Below are 17043 nucleotides of genomic sequence, written 5' to 3' on the forward strand. Positions count from 1 at the left end.
CATGTACCCCACGCCTATTTTATTCGATTTATCAACACTAGAAAATAAATGTTCAAATAACTTTCAACAATTATAATCTAATGCTCTATAGATTATACAATTTTAGCATTGTTCTCTATTTTTTATAAAAAATAATTTTATACGCATGTGTACCTATATAATAATTGAAATCGTGTAACCTAATTCATTTAGCAACTTAGAAGTGAAATTTTAACCAAATTTTTTTGCAGCAAATACCGAAGAATATTACTAACAGCTTTTCTTAAATACTCAAAGAGGATGTATGAATTTTTAAGATTTAAGAACAGTAGAAAGAACAATTCATGCTACTTATAAAGATGCATACTTCACTCTTGGACTCTTACAAGATGACAGAGAATTCATGGATACAATTAAAGAAGTAAGTTCGTGGGCCTCAGAATCATATGTCAGGAGGTTGTTTATCATTCTATTAACATCCAATAATATCTCAAGACCAGAACATGTCTGGGATAGATGTTGGCATGAACTCTCAGATGATATTTTGTATCGACAAAAAACCATGTTGAACATGAGGGGTGAGTTTTATTAATTGCAATTATAAAAATCCTTTATTATTGATCATTTTTACTTTGATTGAATTTTTATAATATCGTATAATATGTAGAGTTAACCATGTCAGATGATGAGATTAAGCAATTGTGCTTAATGGATATAGACAAGATCTTATATTCCTATAATAAAACCTTGAAAGATTATCCTCCTATACTTTTAGCAATTGAAGTTGATAGTTCTTTGTTAATTGAAAGGGTTATCAGGGAAGAGCTAAACTTTAACAGGGATGAGTAAAAGAAAAATGCCTCAGACATGTTAGCCATCTCAGCACTTGAGTAGAAACATGCATTCGATAAAATTGTTACACCTGTGTATTGTGATGAAGGAGATTTTTTCTTTGTGTATGGTCATGGGGTACTGGAAAAAATTTCTCTGGAACCTTATGTCTGCTGAGATTCGCTCAAGGGGTGATATTGTATTAAACGTTGCTTTAAGTGGTATTGCATCTTTACATCTTCCCAATGGAAGAACGACACACTCAAAGTTCAAAGTACCACTGAATATAACTGAGGATTCTGTATGCATGTAATATCAAACCTGGTTCCCCTCAAGCAATATTACTGTTGAAAGCCAAACTTATAATTTGGGATAAGGCTCCAATGGTTAGTAGGTACTGCTATGAAGCGCTTGATAAATGTTTGAGTGATATCATGAGGTTTTCTCCAATATATAACAAAGATTTTCTCTTTGGAGGAAAAGTGGTTGTACTAGGTCGAGACTTTAGACAAATCCTTCCTGTCATTCCATGAAGATCAAGATAAGATATCGTTTATTCAACTGTGAATTTGTCTTACCTTTGAAAATTTTGTCAGGTGCTCAAACTAACAAAAATATGAGACTCTCTGTAGGGACAACTTCTTCAAATCAAGATGAGACTGAGCAATTTGGTGAATGGTTATTGAAAGTTGGTGATGGTCTAATAGGTGACAATATAGATGGTGAATCTGAGATATGTCTTCTAGAAGATATTGTCATTCCTTCTTCGGACCAGACATTTGATGAATTGGTTCATTTTTCTTGAAAACATGCCTTCAAAGGATTTTTTCAAAGCAAGAATTATACTGGCTCCCACGTTGGACATTGTTAAAAAGGTCAACAACTATCTGATAGCTATCATTCTTAGAGGAGAAAAATTATATCTTAGTTCGGGTTCAATTTGTATGGATGAAGGGAATATGGAAAGTCAACTAAATCTCTATGGACCTGAATTATTGAATAGCATAAATTGCTTTAGTTTGCCTCCACATAACTTAATACTCAAGGTTGGTGTTCCGGTGATGTTATTGAGGAATATTGACCAATCTAGTGATTTTTATAATGGTACAAGATTACAAGTTAGGAAGCTTGGAAATCATGTCATAGAATGTGAAGTCTTAACGGGTAACAACGTTGGTCATATTGTTTTGATTCCAAGAATGAATATGGTACCAACAAATGAAACTGTCCCAATTATATTTCAACGAAGATAATTTTCCATAATAGTATTGTTTGCCATGACAATTAATAAGTCTCAGGGACAAACTTTATCTTATGTTGAATTGTACTTGTCCAAACCAGTTTTTACACATAACCAACTATATGTGGCACTTTCAAGAGTTAAGAGTAAGAGAATTTTAAAAATTTTACTTATGAATCATGTAGAAATATCTGCAAATTCAACCATTAATATTGTTTATAGAAAAGTTTTTGAAAAAATAGGATTTTAATATAAATATTTTAATTTTATTTTAAATTTTGTATTAAAATTAATGTATAATTATTTTACTTAAAAAAATGTAAAATGATAATTACTCATTATTTTTAAATTAAATTTTAATTTTGATAATAATTTAAAAAATTTTTATTTTTATAATTTTTTTTTGTGTTGAGCTCGGTTCATACACGAGTTTAAAGATAAAAATCAGTTCCTACAAACGGATATACAGATTGAGGTTTGAGCCGACGAATTTAGACTATTTTGACGATATTAGCGGTCTTGTTCCATACAATCAAATCGATTTGATAATAATTTTTTAAAAAAAAAAGGAAAAAAAAAAAAGGAAAAAACACACTCGTTGTTTCACATATTTGCTCCAATATGCTAGTTGCCAAATGCCAACACAAAGTCAGTAGCAAAAAAACCAACGCTCGGAGACGAAAAGGGAAAGAGATGCACTTCAACTGTCCAGCATAACAACAACGCTCAATTCGCACAAAGGTGAAAGCTTCTTATTACTCTACCTTCTTCCCATGGTATTCTCTCTCTCTCTCTCTCTCTCTCTCTCTCTCTCATATGTGTTGTTCTTGATTGATCCATTTGAGTGTGTTTCTATGTTTCAGGATTATCTTAAAACCGCTCTTCCTTCTCAAATAATGTCTGAAAGAGGTTCCAATCTGGTCGTCATCAACCCAGGTACGCAGCAAAACATCCGTTTTCGCTCATCACCCTTTTGCTCATACCTCACTAAGAACATAAAAAAATCTCAACTTTCTTGCCGCCCTTTTCAATTCAGGCTCTGCAAATGTTAGAATTGGCTTGGCTTCACAGGATACCCCTTTCAATATCCCTCATTGCATTGCTCGCCACACTAAACAAGTTCCTAGGAGGAATGTCCAAGATCAGGTTTTTGGATTCTCTGATTAATTATTTCTTTTATCTCATACTCTATATGATTTTTTACACCCTTTTCTGTTGGCATACGTTTTAGTATAATAGGATAATTATTGTTTTTTGTTTTTCATGCGTGTAGATGCTTAATAGTCAGATTACAACTGCACAGCATATGGAAAGGGAGAAGGCTTATGATGTTGTAAGTTATAACACATTGCAAAGCTGAAATTGAAATTTCTGTGTTGCTGTTTTGCTAATCTTGATTTTGTTGATATTTGAGATTGCATCAATATTGAAGATACCATTTCTCGATGAAGAAGCACCGAGTAATGCATTCCCTCGTAAGGTATATGGCATTTCCTAGTTTGCTTACATTCTAATCACCTGTTCACTATGTTTTCTTTCATGTACATTTCTTGATTCTTATGCTGTTGGAGTCTTTGTAATGTGAAATTGTTTTGACTTCCCTAAGCTTTCTGTTTGTGCATGAGACTACTAGTGTCCCCTTCAATGCATTCCTGTGGAGTGAAGTCTGGTAACTTTATTTTACTTCTTGTGTTGAAGCTTTTAAGCTGAACATGAGTAATGAACTGCTGAGCACAAATATGTTGCAGACAAATGTACTATTTGTGAGGGAACATTGTTGTTCAATTGACCCCTTGGTGGCATTCTTATGTTTCGATAATGCTGGTACTTTTATTTATTCCCCTTAAGATAGCTTAAACATGTGATGCTTAACAGGTGCGTTCATGCTCTAATGCAAGCACGTGCGTATACATTCACATTACACTACTTATAATTTATTCTTGTTTATTCCATATATGTTCAGTGTCATTAAGATTGCATGCCTGAAGATTTGCATTTCTACATGCTGGCCAAGTCACTGAATTAATGACTTTTACGTTGTGTTAATACTATAAACTTCAATATAATTTTTGTGCAGATGGGACGTGTTGATGGACATAATCCACATATTATCAGGAAAGATTTGCCCTTCTCTTGGACTAATGTATATGAGGTCGTTAGTATGTCTTCAGCTTTAGGTAAACAGAAGTTTTACCTAGTACTTTGCTGTGTTCCTTGGTTTTAACTATATCTTTGGGATATTTTTTAATGTAAAATTGTAAATTAGCTTGCCATTTGATTCATCTCATCTTTTTAACAAGGTACATAATGTGAGCTGCGAAGTGCCCATTTTGAGTATGATGTGAACAAATTAATGATAGAGCTGATAATTAAAGAGTGTATTTCAATTATTATTTGAAAAGCCTGAAGATTAAGATATAGTTACTAAATAGGACTATTAGAATTGGATTTTTGATAATAGTAGTGGGTATTGACCGGGGGCAGGGATAGAATTTTGCCCTTTCCTTGACTGGAGAATGAGTAGCTTTTTGGCTCCTTATGATCCATTATTAGAATTATGGACTTGCATAAGTTTATTTGTATTACATGTTGATTTGATATTAAATTCTCTGTTACTATTACATAATTAGCTCTATATATATGAATTCGAATTTATAGAGACATCAAGTAAAGATGTGACTAGCGAGTCTTTGGATCCAAAAGAAGATACAGATTCAAAGGAGCTTCATCTGAGTGAACGAAAATTCAGAGAGTTCATCTGTGGAGAGGAAGCACTAAGAATATCACCAGCAGAACCATATTGTCTAAATCGTCCAATCCGCAGAGGACATTTGAATATTTCGCAACATTATTCCATGCAGCAGGTACTTATCATTTTCAAACCATAATGCAGTGCATGAAAGTAATGTGAATTGGATACCTTTGTTGATTGATGGGATGGAAAAAAAATATAGATAATATTTATCTTTGGAATTATGTAAGTTCATTTTGTATCATAATGTAATGCCAAATGTTATAGGGAGCCTTGAATTAGTTGTATTGTTTAAAATGGTTATTATTAATATTTATGGATGCAACATAACAGTAAAGTAATTTGTGAAATATACATATTCCCTGCCTGTTTGTTCCTGAAAAGTTATGGCAAATGTTGAAGTTTTCTGAACTCCTGTAACTGTAGAATTATATGCTTTAACTTTAAAGAAAACAGATAATATACATGTTTCAGTAAAACAAGTGATTTGTTGTATTATTGTGTCTGTTTTAACCTAAAAGAATTAATCATAGAATAAAACAAAATGGGAAAGCAGTAGAAAGAAAAGTACTTCATTTACCAAGTATGCACGCTCTAAAACTTGGAACAAAGTGATAGTTATTGAACCACAAACAAGTATTGTTCTTGAGCTCAGAGAAGCACTAGTTACTTCTAAGAGTGGGAAAATTCATTGAAATGTCAATTGTAGGTATCACCAATACTGAAGTAGATGATGCTACAATTGAGGAAACTCACAATACAGATTTAAGCAGTTTTTGGAGCTTAAAATGTTAGTATTGTCATGAAGATTTCTATAGTGTGCGAAAATTCCACTTTGTTGCTCTTACTGATATTACTTCTTTCTTCATCATAGCATCACCAATGGCTATAGTTTTTTTAATACTTTTGTTACCAGTTGCACTCTTTGCTGATTCCCTTTTCTAGATTAGGATCGTTTGAATCTAAACTTCAACCTTTATGTCTGATTTATTGGGATCCTTTATGTTGCCTATATAAGCTTTGTCTTGGTGATGTTAGCATATTAATTAGAGTTCTGAAGTACTTTTTGTGATTTTTATTTTTTTTTTGTCTCTTTCGTTCTACATCACTACCACTTGCCTATTTTGCAGGTACTTGAGGATCTGCACACTATATGGGATTGGATTTTAGTAGAGAAACTGCATATTCCTCGTAATGAAAGAAATATGTATTCTGCGGTTCTTGTGTTGCCAGAAACATTTGATAATCGTGGTATGTAGGACTTGATTTTCTAAAACTTGGAATGTTTCACCTTATTTTAAAATGATTAAGTAATTTAAGGAAAATGTATCTTCTAGTCATTTTAAATGTTAGATTCCTTAGTAGCTGCGTTTTCACACCCCTGCCGTAGTTATTTTATGCGTTTGTCTTTGCCATGAACAGAAATAAAAGAAATGCTATCTTTAGTATTACAAGGTCTCTGTTTCGGCTCAGCAGTGGTGCACCAGGTGTGTGTCCTTCCATCTCTATGTTAGAATTTTATATTTTCAGTGCAGGATCATGCTACTCACATGAGATGCTGTCATTAACATTTACCTCTAGGGGTATATTGAACTCCCTTGATGTCATTAACTAGAGTTTAGATGGATACTGGTATTTTCCAGCAAGCTTTATTCAGTCTGATATTAGAATCAAGCATGATGGTGAATGAAATGAACTAATTGTGTAGAGCGAAGCTATTGTGGTCCTCAATTTGCTTGACTCTTCAAGAGATGCATTTTTTATATATAGCAATTTTGCAGTCACACAATGTTGCTAAACAATTTCTAAATGGAAGGCTTTATGTTGAATTCAATTTCCCAAGTTTTAACTTGCTTGCCCTATCCTTTTGTGCTCTGATGGTTAAAGAAAAAAAACCCTGTTCTACATCAGGGTTCATGATCTTGAAGGATGACGATATTTGATTATAGAATGATTGTGGTGGAGATCAAACACTAGAGAATATGATAAGTCACGCTTTTTGTGCATATAAGGGAGCCGGAAGGTCTTGTTATTTTCTGAGTTGGATTTCTCCATTACTTTCTAATGGCCTCGTATTGATTTGGTTGACCAGGAAGGTCTTGCTGCTGTTTTTGGAAACGGATTATCAACGGCATGTGTTGTAAATATTGGTTCGCAAGTGACATCCCTGATATGCATAGAGGTAATTCCAATTGCAGCTTCTGTCTTCTACTTATTATTTGTGTAACTTGTAACACGTATTGTTTATTGCTTACTACTTATTATGATTTAATTTATAATTCTAGTTCTCTACAATGATACAAAACATGACTAATTTTGGCAGTTATTTGTTTATTCTCTTGTTCAGGATGGAGGTGCACTGCCAACCACTGTAAAAACTTTGCCTTTTGGTGGCGAGGTACGAAACATGGTTTCTTACTTCCATTAAATAATTACTTCACGTCTTCTATAAACCCATTAAAATAGTCACTAATACTTGATCCAAGGACCAAGGGCACACTCATAAAAAAAGCAGAGCTGTATATTTCATTAAGAAAATTGCAACAATAGCATATTGTTGACAAGTACCTCATGTGACATTCATAAAGATTTAACTTTTCTGAAGCCTATGAATCTGCAACAAATCATTTCTATTAATTATATATATAGTGGCCCAAACCAAATTTTTCACCTAACCTTATTAATCGAAAAAGGCTCAAATACTGGAAAGTATAGTTGGATTATGAGATAGAAACAAGAAGGATTTACCGTGATAAGAACTGTGGTTGACAACAAAGGTCTGATACCATCCTTAATGATAACTGACCTAAAGTTGACTCATATAATTCCTATAGTTGAAAACAGTCAGCAAAGCACATGGTGAAACATGTGTCTCATTTAATAAATGGTAAATTACACTGACACTGACCTTGAAGAGATCACACTTGATGCTCCTATATTTTGTAACACTTGTCACTGACCTTTCCTATAAACATAACATTGAGGTCAGTATAAGTATAAAAAAATCAAGAGGTGTCAAGTGTAATATCACTCGATCTCAGTGGAGGTCAATGTAAATTGCCCTTTAATAAATGAAACTTGTGCTTATCAGTTTGTGTAATGATTGTATATCATGCAAATATGCAATACGTTGTTCTATCTATTTCTATGTGCAATGATTTTTATAGTTCCTTGTATTATGTAGCTGATATTATTCTGTATCCTAATTTTTGTTTTTCCAGTTAGTTTTTATTATTGTCTAAATATTAACTTCATATTTTCAGGATATATCAAGGTGCCTTCTCTGGACCCAAAGGCACCACCAGACATGGCCTCAAATTCGTACAGATATTTTGACAAAGCCTATAGATCTGTTAATGTTAAATCAACTTAAAGAGACATATTGTGAGATCAAAGTGAGTTGTTGTACTTTTTAATTCAGTTGTAATTCTTTCACCTTTCATTAAGTTTGCTGAAATTTCCTTTAGTGATTCAGATATCAACGTCATTTTCGGGTGCAACATGTCCATTTGTTCAAATTTTATATACATTATTATTGGGTTAGAAAATTAAATATTAAATTAATATAAAATGATATTAAACAATACACTCAATTCCTCTCACTGTAATTTGTCCACATAATTTCTTTCTGCTGCCCTTTTTTTATTGCATTGCACTCATACATGATTCAGCAACCTTCTAGTTTCAGAAAGTGAATTGTAGTCGTGCCAAAGCTAAGCTGAGGCATTTTGAACATGTGTAACTTGTGAAAATTAATCAACTTAGAATTGATCAGTGTTTTGTTTATTGGTGCTTGCTTCCTCCAAACATGGCTTCATTTTAAATCTTGTGTTTTCCTGTCTATAGGAGGGAGAACATGAAGCTGTTGCTGTAGTTCATTCGTATGAGGACAGAGCACCAGCTGGATCTCACAAGACAAGACTTACTGCTCTAAATGTGTGTATCCTCGGTTGAATTCTTTCTTCATTTTACCTCGCATGTTGCCTTCGGATAATGCTGATTATTATTGCTCAGGTTCCTCCGATGGGTTTGTTCTATCCTACGCTTCTTGTTCCTGATGTCTATCCTCCTCCACCTCGTACTTGGTTAGTGTATTACTGAAGCTTTCATGCTGTGTGCATGTTTGCAAACAAAATGTATGTTTACATAACCCTAACGGCATTGCCTTGCCAGGTTTAATGACTATGAGGATATGCTAGAAGAACCATGGCATATGGAATATACTCGTCCTGATACATTTTATCCCAATGTTGGTGGAGGAATACCAATGTGGGAAAGCTATCCAATTTTCGCAACTAAGCCAAAAAGAGAAGAAAAAGTAGGCCTTGCGGAGGCTATTTCTAACTGCATTCTCTCAACTGGTAGCATTTTCATCCCTTTTTTCCTGTATTTGTATGCATAAATTTGAAGCCTTATTTAACTGTATGTTGCTGTATTCACAGGTCGCATAGACATCCAGAGAAAACTATTCTGTAGCATACAATTGGTGAGATTTTTTGTGAACATTTGAGCTTAGTGTATTTGTGTTCTTAATATTACAAAATGATATGAAATAATTGACATTTGACACCTCTAAACAGACTGGTGGAGTGGCTTTGACAAATGGTTTAGTTTCCGCATTAGAAGAAAGGTTTGTCTTAATTTTGTTTGATCTTGTAGCATATTTAAATGCTTTATTACCAAATGATTTGCTGCAATACTGAAATTTGGGATGATAGTTACTGTATTTTTCATAATTTTGCTTTCTAAATATGCTAACAACACATGGAAACCCATTATACTTATAAGCACGTTATCATATTAACAATGTTGGCCTAAAAGTCATATGATTAGTGCATGTGATTTTTCATTGATAGGTCATATGCAAGTAGAATCTTGGAAGAAAAATGCATTCGCATTGATTTAATGACCTCTAACATCAATTTGTTTCTTTTGGTTGTAACCAATTTTTTAGATTTGAGCAGTATTGGCCTCTCTATAGAATATTTCTGTTTTTTTTAACTCGTCCTGCTTAGCCTTATTATATTTCGATAAATCATGTCAAATCAGAAAATGCTAGTGTCTTGAAAGATTTTGTTATTATTATTATTATTATTATTATTATTATTATTTTTGGTAAATATTAAGCTAATGGATCAATCTTGTCTTACTTTATGCAGAGTCTTACATGCCATTCCTCCAAATGAAGCAATTGATACTGTGGAGGTTAGTTTCACATCCTATTTTGTGGTGTTGTCACTAATTTTTAATGGTGCAAGTTATTTGCATAATCATTATTGTTTAATTATTTATACCTGGTAATTGTTATAGATCTGCAATGTGTACCTGATATCTTCTTTTGTTTTTTCTTTTCTTTTTCCGATAATGTAAAATTTTACAAAACCTCTCAATCAAGGGATGGTGAACTCAGAGAGTTTGCACTACATCTCACAACTACCAAAACAGGAGAATCACATTTAAAAACAGACAAAACCAATATAAAAGAAATGAGAAATGATACATCACTACGTTTTGGTACACCTTGAAGTATACAACTTTCTTTCATTATATTCTCTTTTATAGTTGAAAATGGAAGATGTAAACAAAGGTGTACTAAAAGATTAGTGCAAATAATACAACTCAAAAAGAAATTCAAAAGATATATACTTTCTTTTTTTTGTTGAATATTGCAAGTTTCTTATGATGGAGCTTTTACTAATGACACGTGGTTGATTTTGTCAAATGATATCTTTCTGGACATGGCACTCAGGTCTTACAATCAAGGATGAATCCAACATTTGTGCCATGGAAAGGCGGTGCGGTATGTTCAATTTGTTTGACCATCGTACTCAATCTTTATGAATTGAGAAATGCTTTCAAGTTAACACATTCTTGGTTGTTACTAACATATGGCTTTGCAGATTCTTGGAGTCCTTGATTTGGGCAGGGATGCTTGGATAAATAGAGAGGATTGGATTCAGAACGGGATTCATGTTGGAAGCAACAGAAAGTACAAGGATTCTTATTACATACAAGCTCAAGCAATGTGTTATTTGAATTCTTGAAAAGCTATTTTAGCACATTATTAGTAGTAGTTTCTCTTCTAACACTAAATTAATAAATGATTATTGCAAACTAACCACGTTTGAAAACTACCGATCCTTTTATCTGTGAATGTTTTGTGAATACTTGTGGAAATAGTCTCAATTTGAGAAGGTAAAGTGGTTTGAAAGCTACTGGCTGTTTTGCGTGGGAAGGTGTTGTTAACAAATGTGGAAATAGTCCCACATCAGGGAAGAGGAGTTCAAGCGTGGGTATTGGTGTTCTATAAATAGGATTAGAAGGTAAACTTGAAAAATTAAAAGGGTCGGTTGGCTATGTATGCCACACTCATCCGAAGTTGGTGAGTGCTGTATGGCTATCAAGACATATGGCCGACATAATTTCTGGAAACTCATTAGGGTTGGCTCGCATTGGCCGACCCTCCTATGAAGTTTAAAATAAATTGAAAGTGTAATAATGACTTATAATAATAAGCCCAATTATCATAACTTCTTTGATTCTTCTCCCTCTTTAATTTCACCTGGTTTTTTGTTTTATCAATTGAAATACATGACCAAGTTACTCCTCTAAATTGCCATTTTATTTCTGATTCAAATAATAATAATTGATGCCCATTTTGTCTTCCCTTAAGTGTTCGAGTCTCCCTATGGTAAAAAAAAAAAAAAAAAAATTTAATTGATGCCATTTTGTTTCTGATAATAATAATAATAATAATAATAATAGATGCCTTTCACTATTGATTCCATGCACTTTGAGCGTGGGGTGGTTTGAACCTTTTGGAATGGTTTTTGTTTTCTTCGGATCTGCGTTGTAAGCAGTGTCTAAAATGGTTTTTGTTAAAGCAAGAGATGAAATTTTGACAAGAATAATTCTTTTATAATTTATAGAGTAAATTTTGTCCTATGGAGTGATTTTATCATCGTAATAAATTTATCAATAAAGTAAGAAAGATATAAGAGAGAAAATAATTAATACTGGATAAATACAGTAGAGAAAGAAGTTGATTTTCTTATATAGTAAATAATTTTTTTTCTTTTAATGGATTTGTTAAACACGATAAATGTATCTACATTCTGCTTTTTGCATCCTACGAGAAATAAGAAAAAATATTAAAAAAATACATTCCCTATTTTACGAAAAGAACCAACAATAATAATAATAATAATAATAATAATAATAATAAATTTTGCAACCTGCAAAGCGTAAATAAAAGAACTAAAATAAATAAAATCCATTTTGCAGCCGGCGAACATGGCCCATATTTCGAGAAATTATCTACAATTAGGAGTAGCAAATGGACCTAAATCTGGTTTGCGTAACCCGCCAAAATAGGCGGGTCAGATTGAAAAATTGAAACCGTCACATGTCAAAAGTTCGCCTAATCCGCCCCGCTTAAACCGTGGGTTTTACCGGAGCGGGGCGGTCTTCCCTGCCAGGCTGCTTAGGATTTTTTTAAATATGTTCTAATTTAGTGTTTTGGATTATGTTTTATTTTTGATTGATTATGTTCTAAATTTGTAGATATTTAATTATATATTTTGGACAATATTTATTTTACTTGGATAATGTTGGTTTTATTATTGGTTCAAAAAATTTGGTTTATGATTATGTTTATTACATATTTATAAATATAAAGAATTTAATGTTTGTTAATTTAGAAATTATAATTTTTTTTATATCTTTAGAAATTATAAATTTATTAAAATAGTTGTGAAATTATGTATATTATTTAATATTTTTTTGGTAATTTATATTATTTAATACTTAATAGGAAAAAAAATGAGATTCAAGTCCGTCAGCTCGCTGTTGGGCGAGGCGGGATAAGATTTTAGAACCGTCTCATTAAGCGAGGCAGGGCAGGTCAGCCCACCAAAGGGTGGGATTTTGGTGGGACGGGACGGGTTTCCCTACTTACCACTCCTACCTATAACCTTCTTTTTAGGTCATCTTACCAAATTAATCTCTATAATAAAAATTTTAGAAGTTAATATTATCGTTTTCTTTTCTTCTCTTTCCTTTTCTTTTTATTATGTTCAGTTGTTTTCTCTATACGAAGCAGCTTGGGTGATTTTCATTCTGTTAGGCTAAAAGTGAGTCGAGTTAAGTTGAACTATGCTAAGTGTAAGTTTGGCTCATGAAAATTGAATTTAGTTTATGACTCAACTCATTAACATTAACAATCAACTCTATTTATAAACTTCAAGTTCGTCGCACAAAAAATTTATGAGTTGACTCGAACTTACGAATAAGCTCAAATAACATGAATATAATTTATAATTTTATATAAATTATATATAAAAAAAATTATCAATCATTTATGTTGTTTATTTATTAATTATAAATTATATTTTCTATTATAATTATATATAAACATTAGGGTAAAAAACGCATATAAGCCAAGGACAAATTTTAATTACGCAATTCAGCCAAACCAGATTCTTATTCATCAATCAACCAAAACACACTATAATGTAATTCGAAGCAACAAAATTCGAATTAGATTTCTTCATAATTCGAATCGACTTAGCTCGAATTATGACCAACCATTGCGCACAAATAGTTCGAATCAAGTTGCCACGAATTACACAACCATAATTCGAATTTAGTCAATTCGAATTACATGCATTTCGTGACATAGGGGAAGTTCAAATAGTATCAATTCGAATTACTCTTTTTTGCATGTGTGCCACTGGCGGAGGAGAGAGATAAGGTGTTTTATTCAAAATCTAAATTCTACTTTATTGTTGATAAACTAAAACGTTTTACGTTGCTAATATAAAAATAGTTAATTTTGTTAATGAAATATTCTATAACCAAATTTATATATAAACTTTTAGGAGGCCAGTATTCTTTTCCAAAATGGAGTAATGAATCGAATGAAATATTACTAGAGTAGAAAAAATTAGAATTTTATAAAAAATTAAAATATAAATTAAGTACATAAAATATAAAATTATAATAAAATTTTAAATGGTTAAATTGTTAAATTTAGCATAAATTTTAGGATTTATCTATTTTGTACTTTAAGAGTACATATTAAATTTATAAATTTAAATTTTTTTATTAAAAATATAAAATATTTAAATTTTGAATGTATTTATTTATATGTATTAAATAAAAATATTTAAATTTTTTTAATAATAAGAGTTAAATAAAAATTCTAATTAATACGTAATTACTCTCGCAGTTAACTCTTAATTGCTTTTATGATAGAACACAGAACATTGGGTGAGAGGCAGAGCGCTGTTTTGTCATCGGCTTCTCAGTCCTTCATCTTCAACACTTTTAAGTCTCTCTCTTCCGCCAGTGGCACACATGCAAAAAAGAGTAATTCGAATTGATACTATTCGAACTTTCCATATGTCACGAAATGCATGTAATTCAAATTGACTAAATTCGAATTATGGTTGTGTAATTCGTGGCAACTTGATTCGAACTATTTGTGCGCAATGGTTGGTCATAATTCGAGCTAAGTCAATTCGAATTATGAAGAAATCTAATTCGAATTTTGTTGCTTCGAATTACATTATAGTGTGTTTTGGTTGATTGATGAATGAGAATCTAGTTTGTCTGAATTGCGTAATTAAAATTTGTCCTTGGCTTATATGCGTTTTTTACCCTAAAAATTATATGCATGTAAAACTATAGGGCAATTTACCCATCTAAATTGTTTGACCCTCAATATTACGCAAATACATTGTTTCCAAATTTAATACGCAAATGCATTGTTTCACTATTTTATGTAAACCGCTACTGGCAGTAGCGGTTTACAGGTGTGCATAAACCGCTACAACCAGCCGCGGTTTATGTGTGTGAGTGTGTGAGTGTAAACCGCTGCTGCCAGCAGCGGTTTACGTGCATGTGTGTGAGTGTAAACCGCTACTGCCAGTAGCGATTTACGTGTATGTGTGTATACTATTTAAATAATATTATAAATAAAAAATTTAATTTATCATTTCACAATATAATTTAAAAAATATAAATATGCATGTAATAAATTTTTTATTTGTATTTATTATTAAAATGAGATTAAATAGCAAATCAAAGAGTGAGTACTCACAGAGTACTAAAATATATAAACTAAGACTAAATTTTTTTTATCTTCATCTCTTCTAAAACTCATGAATGATAAAATAATTTATTTTTAGTAAAAAATTCACTAAAACATACACTTTTTCTTTAAAAATTACTTCATTTTTTATCCATATAAATCATATGATTGCAAAAAATATATACTCCGTTTTCTTTCTCTCAATTTTTTTGTAACTTAATTTAGCGGTGTGTTCCTCTAGCGGTTTATGTTGATTAGAAAAAATGTTTGTTTATGCTAAATTAAGTTACAAAAAAATTGAGAGAAAGAAAACGGAGTATATATTTTTTGCAATCATATGATTTATATGGATAAAAAATAAAGTAATTTTTAAAGAAAAAGTGTATGCTTTAGTGAATTTTTTACTAAAAATAAATTATTTTATTATTCATGAGTTTTAGAAGGGATGAAGATAAAAAAAATTTAGTCTTAGTTTATATATTTTAGTACTCTGTGAGTACTCACTCTTTGATTTGCTATTTAATCTCATTTTAATAATAAATACAAATAAAAAATTATTACATGCATATTTATATTTTTTATTTTATTCATCAAAATTATGATGCTATCACTATTATTTATCTAATTAATCAACTGTAAAATACAAATAATTTTTATTTTTTGGTATAAGACAACAAAGTTGCACAAATAAAAAAAATCATTTAGCTAGAACCTCAAATGCAAATCAGTAGCAAAGAACACAACCCATTTTCCAAACTCTCCAATCCCCTTTGTATGGTTGATATAAATAAAAGAGAATGAAGTGATTTTTAAAGAGTAAAATATATAATTTAGTAAACTTTTGGCTAAAAATAAATTATTTTATTATTTATAAATTTTAAAAGAGATGAGAATAAAAAAAATTAGTCTTGCTTTATATAATTCAATACTTTGAAGACTGTATTTTTTTATTTGTAATTTGGTCTCACTTCTAATAATAAATACAAATAAAAAATTTATTACATGCATATTTATATTTTTTAAATTATATTGTGAAATGATAAATTAAATTTTTTATTTATAATATTATTTAAATAGTATACACACACGTACACGTAAACCGCTACTGGCAGTAGCGGTTTACACTCCCACACACGCACGTAAACCGCTACTGCCAGTAGCGGTTTACACTCACATACACACGCACGTAAACCGCTGCTGTTTACACTCACACACTCACACACATAAACCGCGGCTGGTTATAGCGGTTTAGGCACATCTGTAAACCGCTACTGCCAGTAGCGGTTTACATAGAATAGTGAAACAATGCATTTGCGTATTAAATTTGGAAACAATGTATTTGCGTAATATTGAGTGTCAAACAATTTAGATACGTAAATTACCCAAAACTATATAAGATTATTATTTTAAATTAAAAGGATAAAATTCATAATATATTATTAATATAATTGAACCAGTTCACAAATTAATAAATTAAACTTATTCAAATTTAAATTCTGTTTATTTAAATTCTGTTGATCCGGAAGGCAAATTCGTCGGAAAAATCTCACCGTTCATGCTCAGTGACAAAGCCGTTGCGCCGACGCTGGCCACACTCTCACCTGGGGACTTGATGGCCTATATTGATTGTGGTAGACCTCCGGAAGACCTTGTGCAGATTGTGAAGGAAAGGCTGGAAGAGCAGAATCTTAGTGCGGCTTTGGAGTTGCTTGGAGATGAAGGGGAGCTTTCATCTTGGTCATCGTTTTGTTGAAGTTCATCAGAGGATGATATATCTTCCGGGAAGAATTGGAAGCTTGGAGGGTACTCAGCGAGGGTAGTGAGGAGGTCAGAAGCCATTGTTAAAAGAGTCTTGAACAATTATAGAAATATAAAAAAAATTCATTTAATATAAAAAAAATATCCTAATAATTAACAAAAGAAACATCTAGTTATATTTTAGCAAAAATAATTAAATATCTATAAAATTTAAAAAAATTATGAAATTCTTAAAAAAATAAAGACATTCACATTTGTAATACAAAAAAATTCGAAAAATATATAAAAGAACATCCATTTAGTATGAAAAGAAACATTCTAATACTTAACAGAAGAAATATCCATATATATTAACTCGTAGAGATTTTGAATTCACCCAAAAATATTTGG

At 31.4% G+C, this 17043-nt stretch overlaps 2 protein-coding genes and 1 non-coding gene across 5 annotated transcripts; all 3 read left to right on the plus strand.

Moving 5' to 3' along the window:
• Positions 1-943: 943 nt before the first annotated feature.
• Positions 944-2063, plus strand: LOC148546329 (uncharacterized). The gene is made up of 3 exons (XM_088499188.1): positions 944-1031; positions 1407-1600; positions 1686-2063. The coding sequence occupies exons 1-3, from the start codon at positions 944-946 to the stop codon at positions 2061-2063; spliced, it is 660 nt and encodes a 219-aa protein (XP_088355314.1).
• Positions 2064-2513: 450 nt separating this feature from the next.
• Positions 2514-11268, plus strand: ARP9 (actin-related protein 9). Of its 3 annotated transcripts, none has more exons than XM_088498282.1 (20): positions 2514-2826; positions 2914-2986; positions 3087-3196; positions 3324-3383; positions 3465-3530; positions 4128-4227; positions 4709-4914; positions 5933-6053; positions 6225-6289; positions 6895-6984; positions 7150-7200; positions 8066-8197; positions 8649-8738; positions 8817-8887; positions 8976-9163; positions 9245-9288; positions 9383-9432; positions 9962-10007; positions 10552-10602; positions 10703-11268. In XM_088498282.1, the coding sequence occupies exons 1-20, from the start codon at positions 2824-2826 to the stop codon at positions 10844-10846; spliced, it is 1761 nt and encodes a 586-aa protein (XP_088354408.1). In that variant the 5' UTR covers positions 2514-2823; the 3' UTR covers positions 10847-11268. The 3 variants fall into 3 exon arrangements, with proteins under 3 accessions (XP_088354408.1, XP_088354409.1, XP_020968202.2); XM_088498283.1 differs by having other exon boundaries at positions 2660-2791; XM_021112543.2 differs by lacking the exon at positions 2514-2826 and having other exon boundaries at positions 2905-2986.
• Positions 11141-11269, plus strand: LOC148546330 (U11 spliceosomal RNA). The gene has a single exon (XR_015901792.1). It is a non-coding gene; the product is annotated as a U11 spliceosomal RNA (small nuclear RNA).
• The last annotated feature ends 5774 nt before the right edge of the window (positions 11270-17043 follow it).

The sequence above is a fragment of the Arachis ipaensis genome, chromosome B9 (assembly GCF_059453495.1).
Source record: "Arachis ipaensis isolate K30076 ecotype BB chromosome B9, ASM5945349v1, whole genome shotgun sequence".
Classification (NCBI taxonomy): domain Eukaryota; kingdom Viridiplantae; phylum Streptophyta; class Magnoliopsida; order Fabales; family Fabaceae; genus Arachis; species Arachis ipaensis.

Excerpts from the sequence above, each read along its gene's own strand:
- LOC148546329 (XM_088499188.1), top strand. The coding sequence starts at position 944 with ATGGGGTACTGGAAAAAATTTCTCTGGAACCTTATGTCTGCTGAGATT. Across the intron at positions 1,032-1,406 it reads ATTAAACGTTGCTTTAAGTG|GTGCTCAAACTAACAAAAAT; the intron begins GTATTGCATCTT and ends AAATTTTGTCAG. Across the intron at positions 1,601-1,685 it reads ACCAGACATTTGATGAATTG|GTCAACAACTATCTGATAGC; the intron begins GTTCATTTTTCT and ends ATTGTTAAAAAG.
- ARP9 (XM_021112543.2), top strand. The coding sequence starts at position 2,905 with ATGTTTCAGGATTATCTTAAAACCGCTCTTCCTTCTCAAATAATGTCT. Across the intron at positions 3,197-3,323 it reads GGAGGAATGTCCAAGATCAG|ATGCTTAATAGTCAGATTAC; the intron begins GTTTTTGGATTC and ends TCATGCGTGTAG. Across the intron at positions 6,054-6,224 it reads AGAAACATTTGATAATCGTG|AAATAAAAGAAATGCTATCT; the intron begins GTATGTAGGACT and ends TGCCATGAACAG.